Source organism: Stegastes partitus, unplaced genomic scaffold, assembly GCF_000690725.1.
Source record: "Stegastes partitus isolate 25-593 unplaced genomic scaffold, Stegastes_partitus-1.0.2 Scaffold1650, whole genome shotgun sequence".
In the NCBI taxonomy this organism is placed as follows: Eukaryota; Metazoa; Chordata; class Actinopteri; family Pomacentridae; genus Stegastes; species Stegastes partitus.
The window spans coordinates 130,898-146,709 of NW_007579381.1; the positions used below are offsets into that span (position 1 = coordinate 130,898).

At 42.5% G+C, this 15,812-nt stretch overlaps 2 protein-coding genes across 2 annotated transcripts in view; both read right to left on the minus strand.

Annotated features, from left to right (window-relative positions):
* Positions 1–13,338, minus strand: part of recql4 (RecQ helicase-like 4) — a 17,728-nt gene extending 4,390 nt beyond the window's left edge. The window contains exons 1-27 of the mRNA XM_008301256.1: positions 12,997–13,338; positions 12,819–12,852; positions 12,617–12,720; positions 11,406–11,552; positions 11,153–11,304; positions 9,694–10,774; positions 9,537–9,616; positions 9,346–9,445; positions 8,748–8,913; positions 8,420–8,530; positions 7,952–8,113; positions 7,770–7,862; positions 7,558–7,694; positions 7,370–7,453; positions 6,716–6,904; positions 5,941–6,123; positions 5,592–5,796; positions 5,250–5,443; positions 4,979–5,062; positions 4,601–4,738; positions 4,393–4,512; positions 4,069–4,312; positions 3,222–3,351; positions 2,900–3,066; positions 2,493–2,670; positions 1,651–1,804; positions 1,453–1,561 (exon numbers count right to left, since the gene is read on the minus strand). Of these exons, the coding sequence (XP_008299478.1) occupies positions 1,453–1,561; positions 1,651–1,804; positions 2,493–2,670; positions 2,900–3,066; positions 3,222–3,351; positions 4,069–4,312; positions 4,393–4,512; positions 4,601–4,738; positions 4,979–5,062; positions 5,250–5,443; positions 5,592–5,796; positions 5,941–6,123; positions 6,716–6,904; positions 7,370–7,453; positions 7,558–7,694; positions 7,770–7,862; positions 7,952–8,113; positions 8,420–8,530; positions 8,748–8,913; positions 9,346–9,445; positions 9,537–9,616; positions 9,694–10,774; positions 11,153–11,304; positions 11,406–11,552; positions 12,617–12,720; positions 12,819–12,852; positions 12,997–13,080 (4,630 nt within the window). The 5' untranslated portion in view covers positions 13,081–13,338. The remainder of the gene's footprint in view (positions 1–1,452; positions 1,562–1,650; positions 1,805–2,492; positions 2,671–2,899; positions 3,067–3,221; positions 3,352–4,068; positions 4,313–4,392; positions 4,513–4,600; positions 4,739–4,978; positions 5,063–5,249; positions 5,444–5,591; positions 5,797–5,940; positions 6,124–6,715; positions 6,905–7,369; positions 7,454–7,557; positions 7,695–7,769; positions 7,863–7,951; positions 8,114–8,419; positions 8,531–8,747; positions 8,914–9,345; positions 9,446–9,536; positions 9,617–9,693; positions 10,775–11,152; positions 11,305–11,405; positions 11,553–12,616; positions 12,721–12,818; positions 12,853–12,996) is intronic.
* A 1,222-nt stretch (positions 13,339–14,560) lies between these two features.
* The window catches only part of cndp2 (carnosine dipeptidase 2), a 9,048-nt gene continuing 7,796 nt past the window's right edge, over positions 14,561–15,812 (minus strand). The window contains exons 11-12 of the mRNA XM_008301258.1: positions 14,930–15,077; positions 14,561–14,764 (exon numbers count right to left, since the gene is read on the minus strand). Of these exons, the coding sequence (XP_008299480.1) occupies positions 14,698–14,764; positions 14,930–15,077 (215 nt within the window). The 3' untranslated portion in view covers positions 14,561–14,697. The remainder of the gene's footprint in view (positions 14,765–14,929; positions 15,078–15,812) is intronic.

The following is a 15,812-nucleotide window of genomic DNA, read 5'->3' on the forward strand; positions in this document are numbered from 1 at the left end:
TAAACGCTTGAAATAAAACAACACAAGGTGCTTGAACACATCATATAAAGCAGAAGTGTGAGCGCTAACTAAACAGCATCAGCAGCCAAGTACTGCCTGTGTGTTCCGGACACTTCCACACTGGGGGGTGCGCTCTGACGGGGTGGAAGTGGCCGGAATGTGCACAATCAATAGGCGTGAAATCCAGCGATGCGTAGAGTTCTAACAATACACTAGTTATTATAACAACTATAAACAATAAATATTAACAACAAATGAGCCGTCAAGCATCAAGCCCTCCTTGTATCTCGACCTCCGTCTTGACAATCCGACAGCCTTGATATCCGACATAAAAGACAGTTTTACATTTAGTGTCAGATTATCGAATCACGACTGTACGGTCTGTATCTTGGCTTTGGTTGATGGATTTGTTGGGTTTCTCTCTATAATAGAACATCATAAGGTCTGGACCTTTCTATGTGAGGTGTCCTGAGAAAACGCATGTTGAGACTCTGCCCGAAAAATAAAACTAACATCAGAAAAGGGAGCCAGAAATCAAGGTGTGTAATTCTGGATCCAAACTGATGGGAGCCGCCTGCTTAAACAACCTCAGCTCTTTAGTTATCAGATTTTTTTTTACTCTGACAGCAAAAGAAGAACAACAGGCAAAACTCAAGAACTGTAAAAAGGTTTTCTTATCTGTGCTGAAAATCCAGATAAAATCAAACCCTTGTTGAACTGCTGACACCAGGTTAGCGCTTCCATAAAAATCCCACAACTGTTGTTTATCTGCAGCAATCTTTCTGAGAACGAACACAATAACCAATGGAAATAAATCAGCTGAAAAAAGGAAAACAGACAGGACTAAAATTAATGACGATGCAGGAGTAGCTTAAAGGTTTACTGATCGCTTGAGACGAACAGACTGAGAGGAGTTGGTGTGAATAAGATCAAGTTATTGGGAAATCAGTGAGCGTGTATGACAGACGAAGCTTTAGAGGATGTTTCATAGATAATTTACAGCAATTAAAGTACTTTTTTTAAATGTTGTGTAGATTATGTTTGTAAACTAAAAGGCTGACATATTGCCGTCACACCTCAGTAAAAGGAAACCTTCCTAAACTGGTTCTCTAGTGACCTCTACAGGTCTAAAGGTTCAGTCCTTCTGCTTGGCGTCACTGGTGTTCTGCACGGAGAATTAAAACATCTACGATTGAAGAGTCAAAGCAGAGTTTACAGACAGAGTACATGATGTATACGCTGCCTGATAGAGTCTGCAACTAAAACTTATTATAGTGAAGTTAAACCTGCAAACACCTTCAAATTCAGTGTAGGAAGGAAAGAACTGTTTAGCTAATGCACTAGATTAAAATATATATTTGGCTCTGGGTACCTGTGCTTGTTTTTCTGTAGGAGCATGCTCAGGTGTGTGTGTGTGTGTGTGTGTGTGTGTGTGGGTGTGTGTGTCCTCACCTATACCATGCAAGATTCTTGCAACAGCTCTTCCAGAAAACTTCTCATCACTCCGGTTGCCGAGAAAACTCCTGATGTCGGCTCTGATCTGACTCTCCCAGTCCAACAGCTACAAACACACACACACACACAGACGTAAGCCACAACATTCACAGCTGCAAATTCAACAAAAACCCTCCCTAAATGTGTGTTTTTCACCTTGTATTTGTCGAGCTCCTCGAGGTCCAGCGGTTGGAGTGCGTGTCCTCTGTCTCGTCTCTTGTCGAAGTACTCGGACAGAAGGCTTTTCAGCTGCAGACTGCGACTGTCATCCAAGTCCTCCAGACAGGACGACACGCTTCGGAAGGCAACGCTGGAACACAACACACACACACACACACAAGGTTAATGTTTACATGCTCACAGACAGACGGAGGATAAACTGCACAAATGAGAAAGACAAAGACAAGCAGTCATGCTAAACACTGAGACTCTAGAAGGTTTGATGTCAACAGTGTGGGCGGTTTGATATTAAAATTTCAACAATATCCATGAATAACTTGCAAAGCTGCCAACAGTTATTTTCCCTACTCATTGATCCTTATTGATTATTTCAGTTTTACGGACTGTTTTGGTAATAAACTGTAAGTAAACTGTGAAAAACAAGCGTCACAATTTCCCAAAGCTCAAGTGGCCAAACAGTCTAAAACCCGTCACTGCTCAGAACATCAAATCACTACATTTAACTAAATGATTCAATTTATTAACAATTTATGTGAACATTTCATTTGCCAGTCTTACTCTAGTTAATATACTGATAAATAAAATGACAAATGGTTTCAGCCTGAATAACAATTGTTCAATAAAAATATTGTGTGGAGTTTAGAAAATTATATTTTAAGCTTAGGCAATGCAAAAGACAAATAAACAGCGATTATCTCGGCTAAGAAAGGCCAGAAACTAAAGGCAAGATACCTGTAAACATCCCATCTGAGTCAGATTCCACAATTTATCTTTGAGAAATCTAAACAAACGGTGCTACTTAAAAGAACCGATCGCACCTCTTGAAGGCCTTGAAACAAGCCGTCAGCTGGTACAGCTGCGTCCTCTCTTGGTCCTGCACTCGATGATGGAGGAACTGACAAACTCGGTCCATCTCCTCGTCGCTCAGGTCGCCGTAGGAACGGAAGTAGAAAGAAGGGGAGGAGAATTCAACATGGACGCCGCTACGTCCGCCAGCTGAAAAAAAAACAAAAAACAGTTTATGACCAACTGCTTCTGTGACCTCACGGAAGATGAAGAGAACCTCGGGGGTGACACACAACAACAGCCTGCTTTCCTGTCTCTCTCTTCACTGTCCTATACAATAAAAGCAAAAATGCCAAAAAATAACTTTGAAAAAATAAAAATAAAGAATATTACTGTATTTCTGAAATTCAACAGATTACAGACACATCCAGAAACAAACCTCTACCGGTGCTCCACTGCAGCTGTCGGAGTCCTCTCTTCACAAGTGGAAGCTGCCATCCCATAGTGTCGGCTACCTCAACGACATCAAACTCCAGCTGATCACACGCCTCCACCCGCTCGCCGGCCATCCGCTTTCTGGCCAACACCACCGTGATCGGAGGGCAACTGTGAGGAAGAGAAACGTTGAAGAAAATACACATTTGATCCCCCATATTTCAGTTTCCAGTGATATATGATGATGATGATGATAATTATGTAAATAAACACACATTTGTGCTCATGGAGCTATAAGGGCACTCTACCAGACAAACAGCTCGTACATTTTAGTGATTTTCTGCAGCTGTCTTGGTCCATCGTAGCAGCTGATTTTACACACAGACAGAGTGGGATGGAGGAGCTCAACAAAGCGCTGTGGATGCAGCTCCAGATAGCAGAGCAGCGTCTCAACACCTGGAAACAAACAAACAAGAAAAAAGTCATTTTACAACTTCTCTTGTTTTTACAATTGCACTGATTTTGTTTGCTGGTTTTCAGTGCGTCCCTCCAGCTTCTGAGAAAAAAGAACATCCTACAGTTCTGTACCTAGTACTATCAGAGAGCCCCAACGCTGTGGAACAAGCCCCTCTGACTGTAGAACAGCTGTCACTTCCTCAGTTCAAAAGGTTTGCAAAAAGCCACCTATACACACAAGCATCTAAATAACCTGCTATTCTTTCTCTGATATTCTGTTTGTACTCTATTAAAGGCTGCTCTGTCTTTAGTAATATCTTACTGTCTTCTTTTATAGTTGTTTTTTTAATGTTTTGTGAAGAACCTCCAGTTTTGAAAGGTGCTGTGAAAAAAAATTGTTATTATTGAGAACAACAGTTTCCTTTATGCTGCGGTCACTAAACTGTGTTAATGTTTGATGATGTCCTTCAGTTTTGGCTGGATACAGTACATCGTGTACCACAGCCACTAAATTCTCATTTATTTTGAATTTACACATGATGTTGTGACGTCACACAGCCTGACTGGACTGATACGCACGAACAATGTCAGGCTTGAATCCTGTCTTAGTAGATCAAGATTTATGCTAACGTCCTTTCCATGTACAAATCAATCTGTGTGCCTACAACCATATTAAACTCTTCTTTGCTTTAATTACTGCCGTATGTTTCCACTGACCTTCTTCTGTGATGTCCAGAGCCTCCACAGTTTCTTGGATGGGAATCGCTCTCTCGTGTGTGTGACACACTCGCTCTTTGGGCCAATGGCTGCTCTCGACTTCCTGGTCTTTCTGCCAATCAGCTCCTTCGTCTTTAACTGGCTGGTCTCCTTTGCTGTCGTCCTCCTGGTTCTCCTCCTTTTCCTTTCCTTCATCTCTTTCCTCTTGGATGGGTATCTCAGCTGAATCAAGATCTGAGGTCTCCTTGCAGTAAAAACAGGATTGTGTTACACACTCATTGTGTCTACACGAAGAGAATAAAAAACATTTTTCCTTTTATTTACCTGTGAAGCAGCAACTTGTGGTTGATCTGTATGTAGCAGGTCCTGCTGAGTAGAAGGATTCAGGCTGCTCTCCTGATCGCACATATCCATCATCTCTAACAACTCTGAGTCTTCAACATCCTACAAATACAGTTTCATTTATTTTATTTAGAGTAGTATGGACACCAAACCACCACTGCAGGCACCAGACACACAGAGGAGCACTCACCTTGAAGAGGTCTTGTTGTTTCTGGTGTATCTGTTTACATTTGCATGCTGGGAAAACCTTCTGGACCAGTCTCTTCACTGTGTAGTAGTCCACTGTGTCTGCGTAGATGTGGCGACGGAGTTCGTGGAGGTCGTCACCCTGCACGTACGCAGCAGAATCCAAAACACAGTCAGTTTCATGGACACTGGAGCAGCGTTTTAGTGCATTCATGTAAACAGTGACAAGTAGAAAATCTCTAAAGAAGGACGACAACATTTTAAAAAAGCAAATGGTGCACGTCAAGTTAGTCAATAACATGTATAGTATTTTGTGATGTGGTCCCTTAAATGCTTTAAGGTTCACTTTACTGTCTTTCTAAATAAACAGTTTAAGTCTCACCTCAGGGTTCAGGAAGAGGTGACAGTGAGCCGGTTCTCCGTCTCTCCCTGCCCTCCCGATTTCCTGAACGTAGCTCTCGAAGCTCTGAAAAAACACGTGCAATACGGATAATCCTGATAAAGTTTGACGGCAATAGATAGACACCGTAAAAGAGATAGTTTGAACAGTTCTGCATTCCTGTTTTAAGAAGCTTTTAAGGTAGCACACAGAGCCAGATGTTGAGTAAGAATCTAAAGAGACACTGTTCTAGATAAATCACACCACCACCCACCTTTGGCATATTGTAGTGGATGATACCGCGGACGTCGGATTTATCCAGGCCCATCCCGAACGCCACAGTGGCCACCACGATTCGGAGCTCTCCGCACATGAAGTTGTTCTGGACGCGTCGGCGCTCCGACCCCGACAGGCCGGCGTGGTAGGACTCCGCCTGCCATTTCAGCGGCTTACGGATCTTCTTCCGCGCTGAATATACAGAGACAAACGAACACCAGACGAAACTAAGTTAAAACGACAGAAGCTGCTATCATCATAAATAGTGATATAACACAGTGAAGGTTAGCCTGTTTCTTACTCTCCCAAAGTACAGAGGCATTTCCTGAATCAAACGTACCCAGTTCTTTCTTTCTCTGTCCTACAGGGTTGTTTTGTGCCTGACTGCTGCTGCCGCTGGTTTGGTGGTTTTCTTTCACCAGAACCCCCTGAAGGCAGGTTCTGAGCAGCGCTGCCACACGGACGGTCTCCTCTCTTCTGGTGCAGTAGACGATGATGGAGTCCAGACAACCGAAACGATCACCTTTCAGCAGCGAGACTAAGGCCTGGAAATGTAAAGAAGGAGAGACACACAGAGGAAAGTAAGAAAATACTAAATATTCCTTTAAACTTTAAAAAGTATGGGACAGAATCACATTTCTGACATGTCTGCTCTGCATTGTGTCGGTCATGGACATAAATAAACGCACCTGATCCTTTTCTCCATCCATCGACACGGACAGGTTCAGGTTTGGAGGCACGGCCGCGGATCTGACAGCGATGCCGTCTTGGTCGCTGATGTCCAGATGCTGAGCGATGTCCAGAGCAGTGGACAGTGTGGCTGTGGCCGTGAGTCCGAGCAAACACTTCACCCCCAGACGCTCCCGTAGCACCTACAAACAAACATAACAAGAAACACTTTTCTGTTAAACTCCCGACTGAAAAGAAAACTGTGGCACTTTCTAATCAATAGAAATAACCGTGTTCTGAAAGAAAGGAAGCAGAGAAAGTTGATTAATGAATTATACAACTCTTTCTTACAGTCCAGTATTCTTACAGACTTAAAATCCCATCATGGCGACTGCTGGTGTGTAACCATGTAAAGTGGTTTTTGGTGAGATTTATGCAGTTCTTGTTACACTCAAAACACTTCAACTGTTCATATGTCATCTTAAAGTATCTGTGCATTATTACTGGTGGTTGATTTGTTTGCTGATCATGAAATATTTTGGTAATAACTGTATTAAAAGTTTGATGACTGAATGTGCAATATGTGCGTGTGGTACGTTGGGTTTTTCTTTTCTTTTCCTTTTAAAGTCCTTCCTTCTCTTTGTTAAATAATCTTTTTACAGTTAGTTTTTAGAGGCATTTGTTTGATTACAATAACATTCAGCGCCTTTTCTTCTAATGTACAGACGGGCATCTCAAAGAGAGAAGGGGCAACTATAAGTCCAAGGAACCACACATTCGGCACCAGGAACCCACCTTGCAGAGCCTCAGGTAGCAGGGTCTGAAGTTGTGCGACCACTCCGAGACGCAGTGAGCTTCGTCTATACAAGCGAAGGCCACAGGAGGGAGCTCCTGAGCAGACGGCAGACACCCCGAACCCGATCCTCCTCCGCCAACCAGGGCTTCTGGAGAGAGGAGCAGCACACACACCTGGCCTGACTTCACCTGGACAAACACAGGAAGAAAAGAATGTGAAAAAACGGCTGAATAATACTGTGTCAACACAATACCTCGGTACAGTTTAGATAAAAACTCAGAAGAGCTGATGAGGCACCAGACTGAGAGACTGAACTGTGTTTTTCACATTAAATCTACAAACACGAGGCAGAGAAGAAGTATGAAGAGATGACACGATCCAACTTTCTCTCATTCAACACTAGTACTAAAAACTTAAACTTATATTTAGTATTGAATATTTCATCCAACAGAAAAGCCCTTATTTTCTTATTTTTCTGTCTGTATATGTCACTGTATAGAATTCACTAGAACCATGTATAACTATATGTATGACTGTAACTGTCAGTAGAAACATAGATTTTTCTAATGACATTAACAAAGTAGCTGTAATTAATGTGGAGCAATCATGTCTGATACCTGAATGACATCCACCTGTGTGTGTGTGTGTGTTACCTTTTCTATTGCGGCTTCTCTCTGCTTCATCGTCATGTTGGAGTGGATACACGCTGCCTTCAGCTTGGCTGGCAGACCAGACAGCTACACACACACACACACACACACAGGACATTCATAAAACAATTTGTCAGTGGCATGAGAACGTGTGTTTGCTCTTTGCTCATCTACAGTATCAGAGTGTTTACCTGATCATCCATTAGAGAGACGAGAGGTGAAATGACCAAAGTGATGCATTTTGATCGCTGAGCATACAGATATGCTGGGAGCTGATAGCACAACGATTTACCCATCCCGGTTGACAACACCACGAGGGTAGAGAGGCCTAAAGACGGAGAGACAAACAAATTATAGCTACGGAGATGCGTGCAGGATGTACGAGCTCATGTTCCGTCTTTACCTGACAGGATCCTCATGATGGCTTCTTCCTGTCCTGCTCTAAACGACTGATAGCCGAGTTCTTTCAGAGCTGCGTACACTTCGTCTGGTGTTTCTGAACAAACACGAACAAAAAGATCACTTATATATCCAGTTGTACTTGATCACACAGGGTTTCCAATAGAAGGATGTGTACAACTTTACCCTGGACTTTCCCTTCTTCTGTGGGGTGATAAAGCGGTTCCACAGGCGGTGGAGGAGCAGGACGTTCATAATCAGGACGAATCACATTCAGCAGCACCTCATCGCTATGGTTACTGTCCGCATCCTTTTCCTGTTGCTCCTCTTTAATGCTGGGAGACGCCACTGAAGCACGAGAAAGTAATAAAAAATTCTCTCTCTCTTATTATTCTGGCATTTAGCAAAGAGAAATAGTTTTGGTAATGCTAACTGAGCTAAAGCAGGAAAAGTTTAGTCACATTTAATGTCAGACAGTGAGAAAATAAAGGTTATGTGTCTTTTTATACAGTGTTTGTAAACTTCTGGTTTCAACTGTGTATATTGCAGTTTAAATTTCATAACATTTTTTTTTACTTTAAACCTAGAAAAACATAGCAGGGGTGTCCCAGACAGACTGAGGCAGAAAGCAGCGTCCTCATAAAACAAACTTACCCAGCGGCTGAGGTCGCAGCGTTCCCGTTGCCCTGGCGACATCCTCCAGGGTGGGCAGTTCAAACGGCTCCTCTTCAGCAGGGTTATCATCGGGAACAGGAGGCGGAGGAGCTACAAAACGACAATCAGAGAGAAGCAACACATCTGGCAACTGTTTGTGATCACAAAGTGTTCGACAACAGGTAGAAAAAGCATGACTTCATTTATACTGTAGAAGGTCTTCTGCTATGGACCCTAGAGGCTTTAAAAGGTAGAACACCTGGCTGAATTTCAGTACAGGAAAAGCACACCTCTTTTCTCTTAAGGAATGAGTTTCTATGTGCGTCACCTCGTCCCTTGCAGTCGATAGCCCAGTGTCCGGTCCCCCCACACTTGTAGCAGGTGTCTCCTTGTCGATTGAATCCCCCTCTGAAGCCGCCTCTCCGTCCTCTGCCAAAATATCCGCCACCTCCACCAAAACGCTCTCCTTTCAGCTGGAACTTCTGCATGTACAGCTGCAACACACACACACACAGAAGACTTATGGTACAAAAGAAGCACTAAATACACTCTTTTTTTTTTTTTTACAGGTTTCATGCTGTTAAAATGCAGTTTTGTGTCTCTAATTGTGCTAATATTATAAGGTCTTGACCTTAATATTGAAGTGCCCTCAGATTACTATTCAGTCGTGTAGATTTGAGTTAATCATTTGTCTCAAAGGGAAAGAACTTTGGTTCACCTTCTATTGTTTTAAATAGATGTTGAAAGGAATTAAACAGCAAATAAGTCAATATAACGTTTCTATCCACCTTTGTCCAGAGCAGCCCTCACTAACAAGCAGGAGGATCCAGTTGTACCATGAATGTTTGGATTATAAAAAACTCCTCGGGGCTAGACATCAGCATGTATCCTGTATTACATACCATTAACAAACACTTAAAACCCACCTGTTTGCGCAGACCAACTCCTCTCAGCGCGTATCCTTTGACGTGAGATTTCTTCTTCAGATTTATCTTCACAAAGTTACCCTCTGCACCTTTTGCAACTCTGTCAAAATGAGAAGAAAAAAAAATGAGACAGACTACAAGTAAAGATCCTTCAGCACCGTTTTGCAGTTCAAACACTCATTTGGCCTTACCTGGCTCTGACAGACTGTGTGCGATATGTTCTTGGAAGAAATTCCTCCTCTACTTCTCCTAACAAGTTCTCTTGGGGCACCTTGACAGAAACTATATATTTTAGATCAACTTTATTTAACGCACAAAAATGAGATGGATATTATTTCACCCTCTTACCTTTTTTGGTACTTTGGTTTCTTCCTCCTTCTCATCCTCTTCAACATCCTCTTCTTCTCCTTTTTTCTTGCGTCTCTTTTTCTTCCCTGCTCCTCCCTGAGGTGAGCTGGAGTTGACATCAGAGCTCTTCTCTTTCTTTTCAACGTTCCTTCGCCTCTTTTTCTCTCCTCCTTCTTCTGTAGCATTTCCGTCCATGTCTTCTCCCTCTCTCTGCCTCTTCCTCCCTCTCTTCTTTGTGCTTTTGGATTTATGCCCATTCTCAGTGTCACCTTCAGGTGTTGTAAATGATGCTTGTCCTCTTTCCATCTCCTCATCTGCCTTTTTCTCCTTCTCCTCCCCTCCTCCTCGTACGTCTTTTCCAGTATGTTGTCTAGCAGGTTTTGGTGCAGTCTCACTGACTATTTTATTCCTTGTGATGCTCTCAACATTTTCATCTTTTCCTAAGTCTAGTGACTCTTTTCTTTGCCCCTCTCCAACTGATTCTTCCTTTCCTGCTCTTTCGCCTCCTTGAATTTCTTGTCTCTGGTCTCTCTCTCCTCCTTTCTCCACATGAATCTCCTGGTTCCCTGCTCCGGGCCTTTCCTCAGCTCCCATCTCTCCAAACACCTGACATCTCTCGAGCCACTGCCTATCCACAAAGCTCAGCCTGCTGGCGGGAGAAGGCCTTCCTCCAAAGTCTTTACCTAAGATTCCACCCCTGAAACCTCCAACAAACTGTGGGCTTTCTTTAAAGCCAACTGGAGTTCCAACACCTGCAGAGTCAGCATCCCGATGTGGAGTTCCAAATGCTTCAGCATTGACTAAAGCTTCTAAACTTTCATTTAACTTTCCTGCGGCTCTAACATCTACGGTACGTGAAGGAGATAAAGACGACAACAGGGCAGAGGACCTGGCTGGAGAAGGAGCTAAAACGGAGGCATTCAGCTGTGAATAAGTGTCTCTACTAATACTATCACTGCTATTACGACCGCTGAGACCGCCAGCAGCATCTGCAGGTTCGTCAAATGGTGCAAACGGTTCTTCAGGCTCCACTGGATGGAGAGTCTTTGAAGCCAGGGCCCCGAGGCATGGCTTAATTCTTCTATAAGTAAGAACACAATAACAAGGACGACTCACATAAATCATCACTGAGTCACTCAATCCAAGATTCTAAAATGGCACAAAATGCACAGAAATGAGACACAAAAGACGCTGATTACTAATTTCATCGAAGCAGTGGTCCTTTAAAATGTTTTGAAAGAATATTAGACAAACAATCGTATTAAAATGAGCATAAAGCAAATCAAAAGAGAGAGATAATCTTAAATAAAGATTAGAGATGGTTGCTGAAAACATGAACATACTGAAAAGGTTTTTGTCTGTGTGCAACTGATACTTTACAACTGGAGTATTTTTGCAAAAGTAGTAGTTATATCTTCAGTTAACATGCAGGTACTTTCTTTTTTTTTTTTTTCAATACCTTGTTGAGAAGGGGCTGGATTCAGAGTTAGCAGTCGTGGTCTTGGCAGCGGCAGATCTGGGGCTGTTTGTTTGTACGGTTTGTTCACCTTTCAAGGAGTTCAGAGGTACCCGACCAGGAAGGTACGATTTCTTCAGTGAGGCAGGTCTCTCCTTCAATAGTGAAAAAAAATCATAACAACAATTTTATACCGCATTGTTGCTTCAAACAAGCACAATGAGTAGGCTTTCTACAATAAGTGTGGTCCCCTCACCTTACTGAGAGAAGCCAGGTTGTTTTTAAGCTTCAGGCCATAATATTGAGAAGAAGCCTTTAGACTGTCTCTGTCCTCGGATGTCAGTCTGGGAGAAGGCACTGGCAACGCACTGCGATTCAGGTGGGCACCCCAACAGTCTGACTCCTAAATCAACAGAGACAAAGATTTAAAAAGAACAAAGCAATGAAGGAAAGACAAGGAACAAGTCCTGAGAATATGCAGTGGAGCAATCAAAACATCCCCGGCAGCAGCAGTCATGCAGGTTGAAACGGGAGAGATGCCTTTGAGCATTCGAGGAGCACAACTTATGCTGATATATCAGGATAACCTGCAGCGTTCATAATAAGTCACACCCTGCAAAGACCATCTTGCGGGAGAGCTGGGAACACAGCAAAAACAACTTCATGAGTTTTAAATGGAGGACGAAGGAGACTAAGAGAAGAAAAAACCTGACCTCATGTTAGAGTTTCCTTGGAGTAGCAATATGTCCAGCTTGTGATATGTTTTAACGACACAGCATTGATAGAGAACTTTTTTTTTTTTGGTTTGTTTGTTTGTTGTATGGGCTGCAAGGTGGCTCAGTGGTTAGCAGCATTGCCTCGCAGCTAGAAGGTCGCCGGTTCGCGTCCCAGTGAGGACACCCGGGATCTTTCTGCGTGGAGTCTCCATGTTCTCCCCGTGCAGCGTGGGTTCTCTCCGGGTTCTCTGGCTTCCTCCCACAGTCCAGAAACATGTTGAGGTTAACTGGTGATTCTAAATTGTCCGTAGGTGTGAATGTGAGTGTGCTTGGTTGTCTGTCTCTAAGTGTGGCCCTGTGATAGACTGGTGACCTGTCCAGGTGAACCTGCCTTCACCCTGAGTCAGCTGGGATACACTCCAGCCCCCCGCGACCCCAGTGAGGATTAAGCGGTGTATAGATAATAATTTTGTTGTATTTTTGACTGGCAATCTTCTGTTTCACTCCAGCCCAACAGATACCGATAATCCTTATTTGAACTGGTTTGCCAACTGCCAATAAACCCAAAAGATGTAGATGAAGGATGGATGACAGAGGAAGAACCAGTGATAGAGTATAATAAAGAAACTGAGGGGGACTCGTGCAGATAATGTGGGAACTCTGCAATCTTTCAGATATTTTAGATAGCAACTAGATCTGACAAAAACATAAGAGTTGCTGAAATGCAGCACAAACAGACTTTGTTCAGCACCTTCTGGGATGTGTTGAGCTCAGCTGTGGCTTCAGTGTGACTGGCTGCATCACTGCCGCTGTTCTCTTTGGCTTGTTTTAAACTGCGGTATTCTTTATACAACTCTGTAAAAGAGATACACAGTCATTGGTTAAACTGATGTTTTATGCAGAAGCTGGAAATACATCTGTGTGTCTGTGTTGCATGTATGGTCAGTGCTCACTCCTGGTCTCTTCTGGAGCCTGGTCAATGTCCTCCTGGAAATTAAAGAGCTTTGTAAAAAATCAACAGCAACACTAGACAACAACACAACCCGCATGCAAACAAAACAGCCTGTTGTTGCTATTCAGAGCAGTGTGCTGCTAGCTAGCTAGCTAGCTATGTGCTAACATTTAAATCACCTTGTTGGGTTTCCTCTGGTGGTGTTTGACAAACCCCTGCTCCCAGCCTTTCAGCAGGAGTTTCACCTCATTGTAGCGATCCATGGTGGCCCCAGGGTCGATAAGTTATTTACATTCACCTGACCGGCTCAATGAGTCCACTTTATAATATCGCACTCCGTTAAATTTGCGGTTTACGTTACAAACGCGACGTCGTTTCTCTCATTTTTCAAACGTTAGCAGCGAAAACTTGTTGGTTTTTAACAACAGCTAGCTGCTTTAGCGTCTCCTCCTTGTTCTTATTGACATGTCTGCAGAATAAATTTATATCTAAAATATCATTCATGCTCTTCCTTCTTCCCTCTGCTCTGTTGTTTACGATTTTCCCGCGCCGGAGCAGTGACAGCTTGGGTTGCCAGGTTCTTTCCTGTATTCTCCAATCTCAGAACATCGAGCTCTGTGGTTTCACACGCTTATTGAAAGTAGTGAAACACAAATACTAAAGGTGAGCAGAAATAAAAACGAATATCGGCTATAGTAGCTGTGATTCACTCCAAAATGCTCGAATTCTAATAGCAGCTACTAAAAACCAGCATCTGCCAAAGTGGCGAACAGGCCTTCCCTCTCGGCTTCCGTACAGCCTCCGCCTCCATCTTTCTTAAAGGCGCAGGAGCTGTTAAAAGTACTTCTCTGATGATTTCCAAAGTTTCATTTATTAGTTTCTAGATTATATTTTATTATTAAAATACATTTCCTTGATGGTACAAATTCTGAAGAGACACAAAACTTAAATCCTATTGCACCACATTATTCGTACTTATTCAACAACGTGCAATATTCAGAAGTACAGCATCAGTTATTCTGTTTTTATGATTCCTAATATACGAATCAATTTATTTTTAAAAGAATAAGCTATCCCACTGTTTTTATAGATACACATGCTATTTTTTTCTACCCAATGTTATGTTTTATACTTGCACATTTCTAATTCTGCTTTTGAAATGTCTGATTTAATTTATTGTAAACTGTGCAATGACAAAAAAAAAAGAATTCTAAAATTCTTGTTTCAGCACCACAGTGTTAGGAAAGAGACAAGAAAATTTGTCTTTTTATACGTCAGTATCTAAATACCACACTAGCAACCAAGAAAATCATAAATACATCTCATTATATGCAGTTATTAGACCATACATTTATATTTTTGTAAAATGTGCAGCATGTCTTTAACTATCCAGCCCCGTTATGAGCATGACATGAATGCTTCTTTTTGCATGTTTGGTAAGTACAGAGATATGAACTTGTGCACTGTTTTGTTTATTTGTAAATAAAGTTGTTTCCATTTAAAGCGGCCATATCAGAAATCTGTATCGCTGTGTGTTGGCCATATAACTGTAATTCTGCACTTGGCTGTACACTGTAATCACAGATCCTACTTTAAGTCAGCAACACATCCGACACCTGCCTAACCGAGTCTTCTAAAATCAATTTAAAGCCATTGTGGGTTGTTATAAGCAGATGACTGTTCTTCTGCATGACATAGTTCGTAAATCATATTAGGATATTAAACAAGCAGGACAACACAGGGTAACAAAGGAAAACACTTTATTATTAGTCGTGTGTATAAAACTGATAACTGTGGGAGGTAAGCTGTAGCACAAAGATTATGGCTCTGATAGTGAGAATGGACATATTATACAGTTTTCATGATCAGACATCATCAGTTCATTCCAGCTGGGAAACCTCATGGAAGTACGCACCCAGCATCTTGATTCCCTGAATGTAGTTGGATCTGAAAATGGAGAAATGAAACGGTGGTTAAACATCTTGACTGAAAGCCTCAACAAGAACTGATATTGACATTTTAACCTTTCTGTTTAGCTGTCTATGTTGACAAGTGACTGTGTTTATTCCTATAAACACTTTAAAAGAAGCCAAACTGTGTGCTGTGACGTACCTGTTGATCTTCTCGTTCTGGGAGTGAGCTCCATCATCAGAGGATCCGACAGGGAGCAGCATGACGTTGCGTCCTGTGGCCTCCTGGAAGGTCAGGGTGACGGGGATGCTTCCTCCCTCACGAGTCAGGTCAGGCTCAACACCAAAGACTATAGCACAACGAGGAGGAGACAAGAAGACGGTCACAGGAGTAAATATCAAATGATTCTATTTGACTCTTTTTGCATCCACAATGATCAATAAAGAAAAATCAACAGATTCAGTAAGAAGATCCACATTTCTGGCTTTTTAAACTGAAAAATGTAATTGTAAATTTACACACACTGCAAAACACTAGGCAGGGATACCTGTTTTGTACCTTCAGTAGAAATACAGTCGTGACTCGATAATCCGAAACTAAATGTAAAACCTTCTTTTATGTCGGATAGCAAGGCTGTCAGAAGTCGAGATACAAGGAGGGCTTGATGCTGGAAGGCTCATTTGTTGTTAATGTTTATTGTTTTTAGTTGTTATAATAACTAGTGTATTGTTAGAACACTACGCATCACTGGATTTCACACCTAACTGACCTGTGCGCTTGTGCACGGGCCCGTCGGTTGACATCGAAAGGTAGGTGGTCCTAAATCTGACAGGTATCTGATCTTTTGCTGTGCGACTTCTGTCTGAATGGCCAGGTCACACTTATCAGACCTACACGTCGTCGAAACACGAAAAACTAGAGCTGGTCTCTGGATATTCAGGCCCACTTAATGATGAATATCCGGCGCGATCGGGGGGACACTTCCACCCCAGAGATGCCCATCCGACGGGGTGGAAGTGGCCGGAACACACAGGCAGTACTTGGCTGCTGATGCTAGTTTAGTTAGCGCTCACACTTCTGTTTC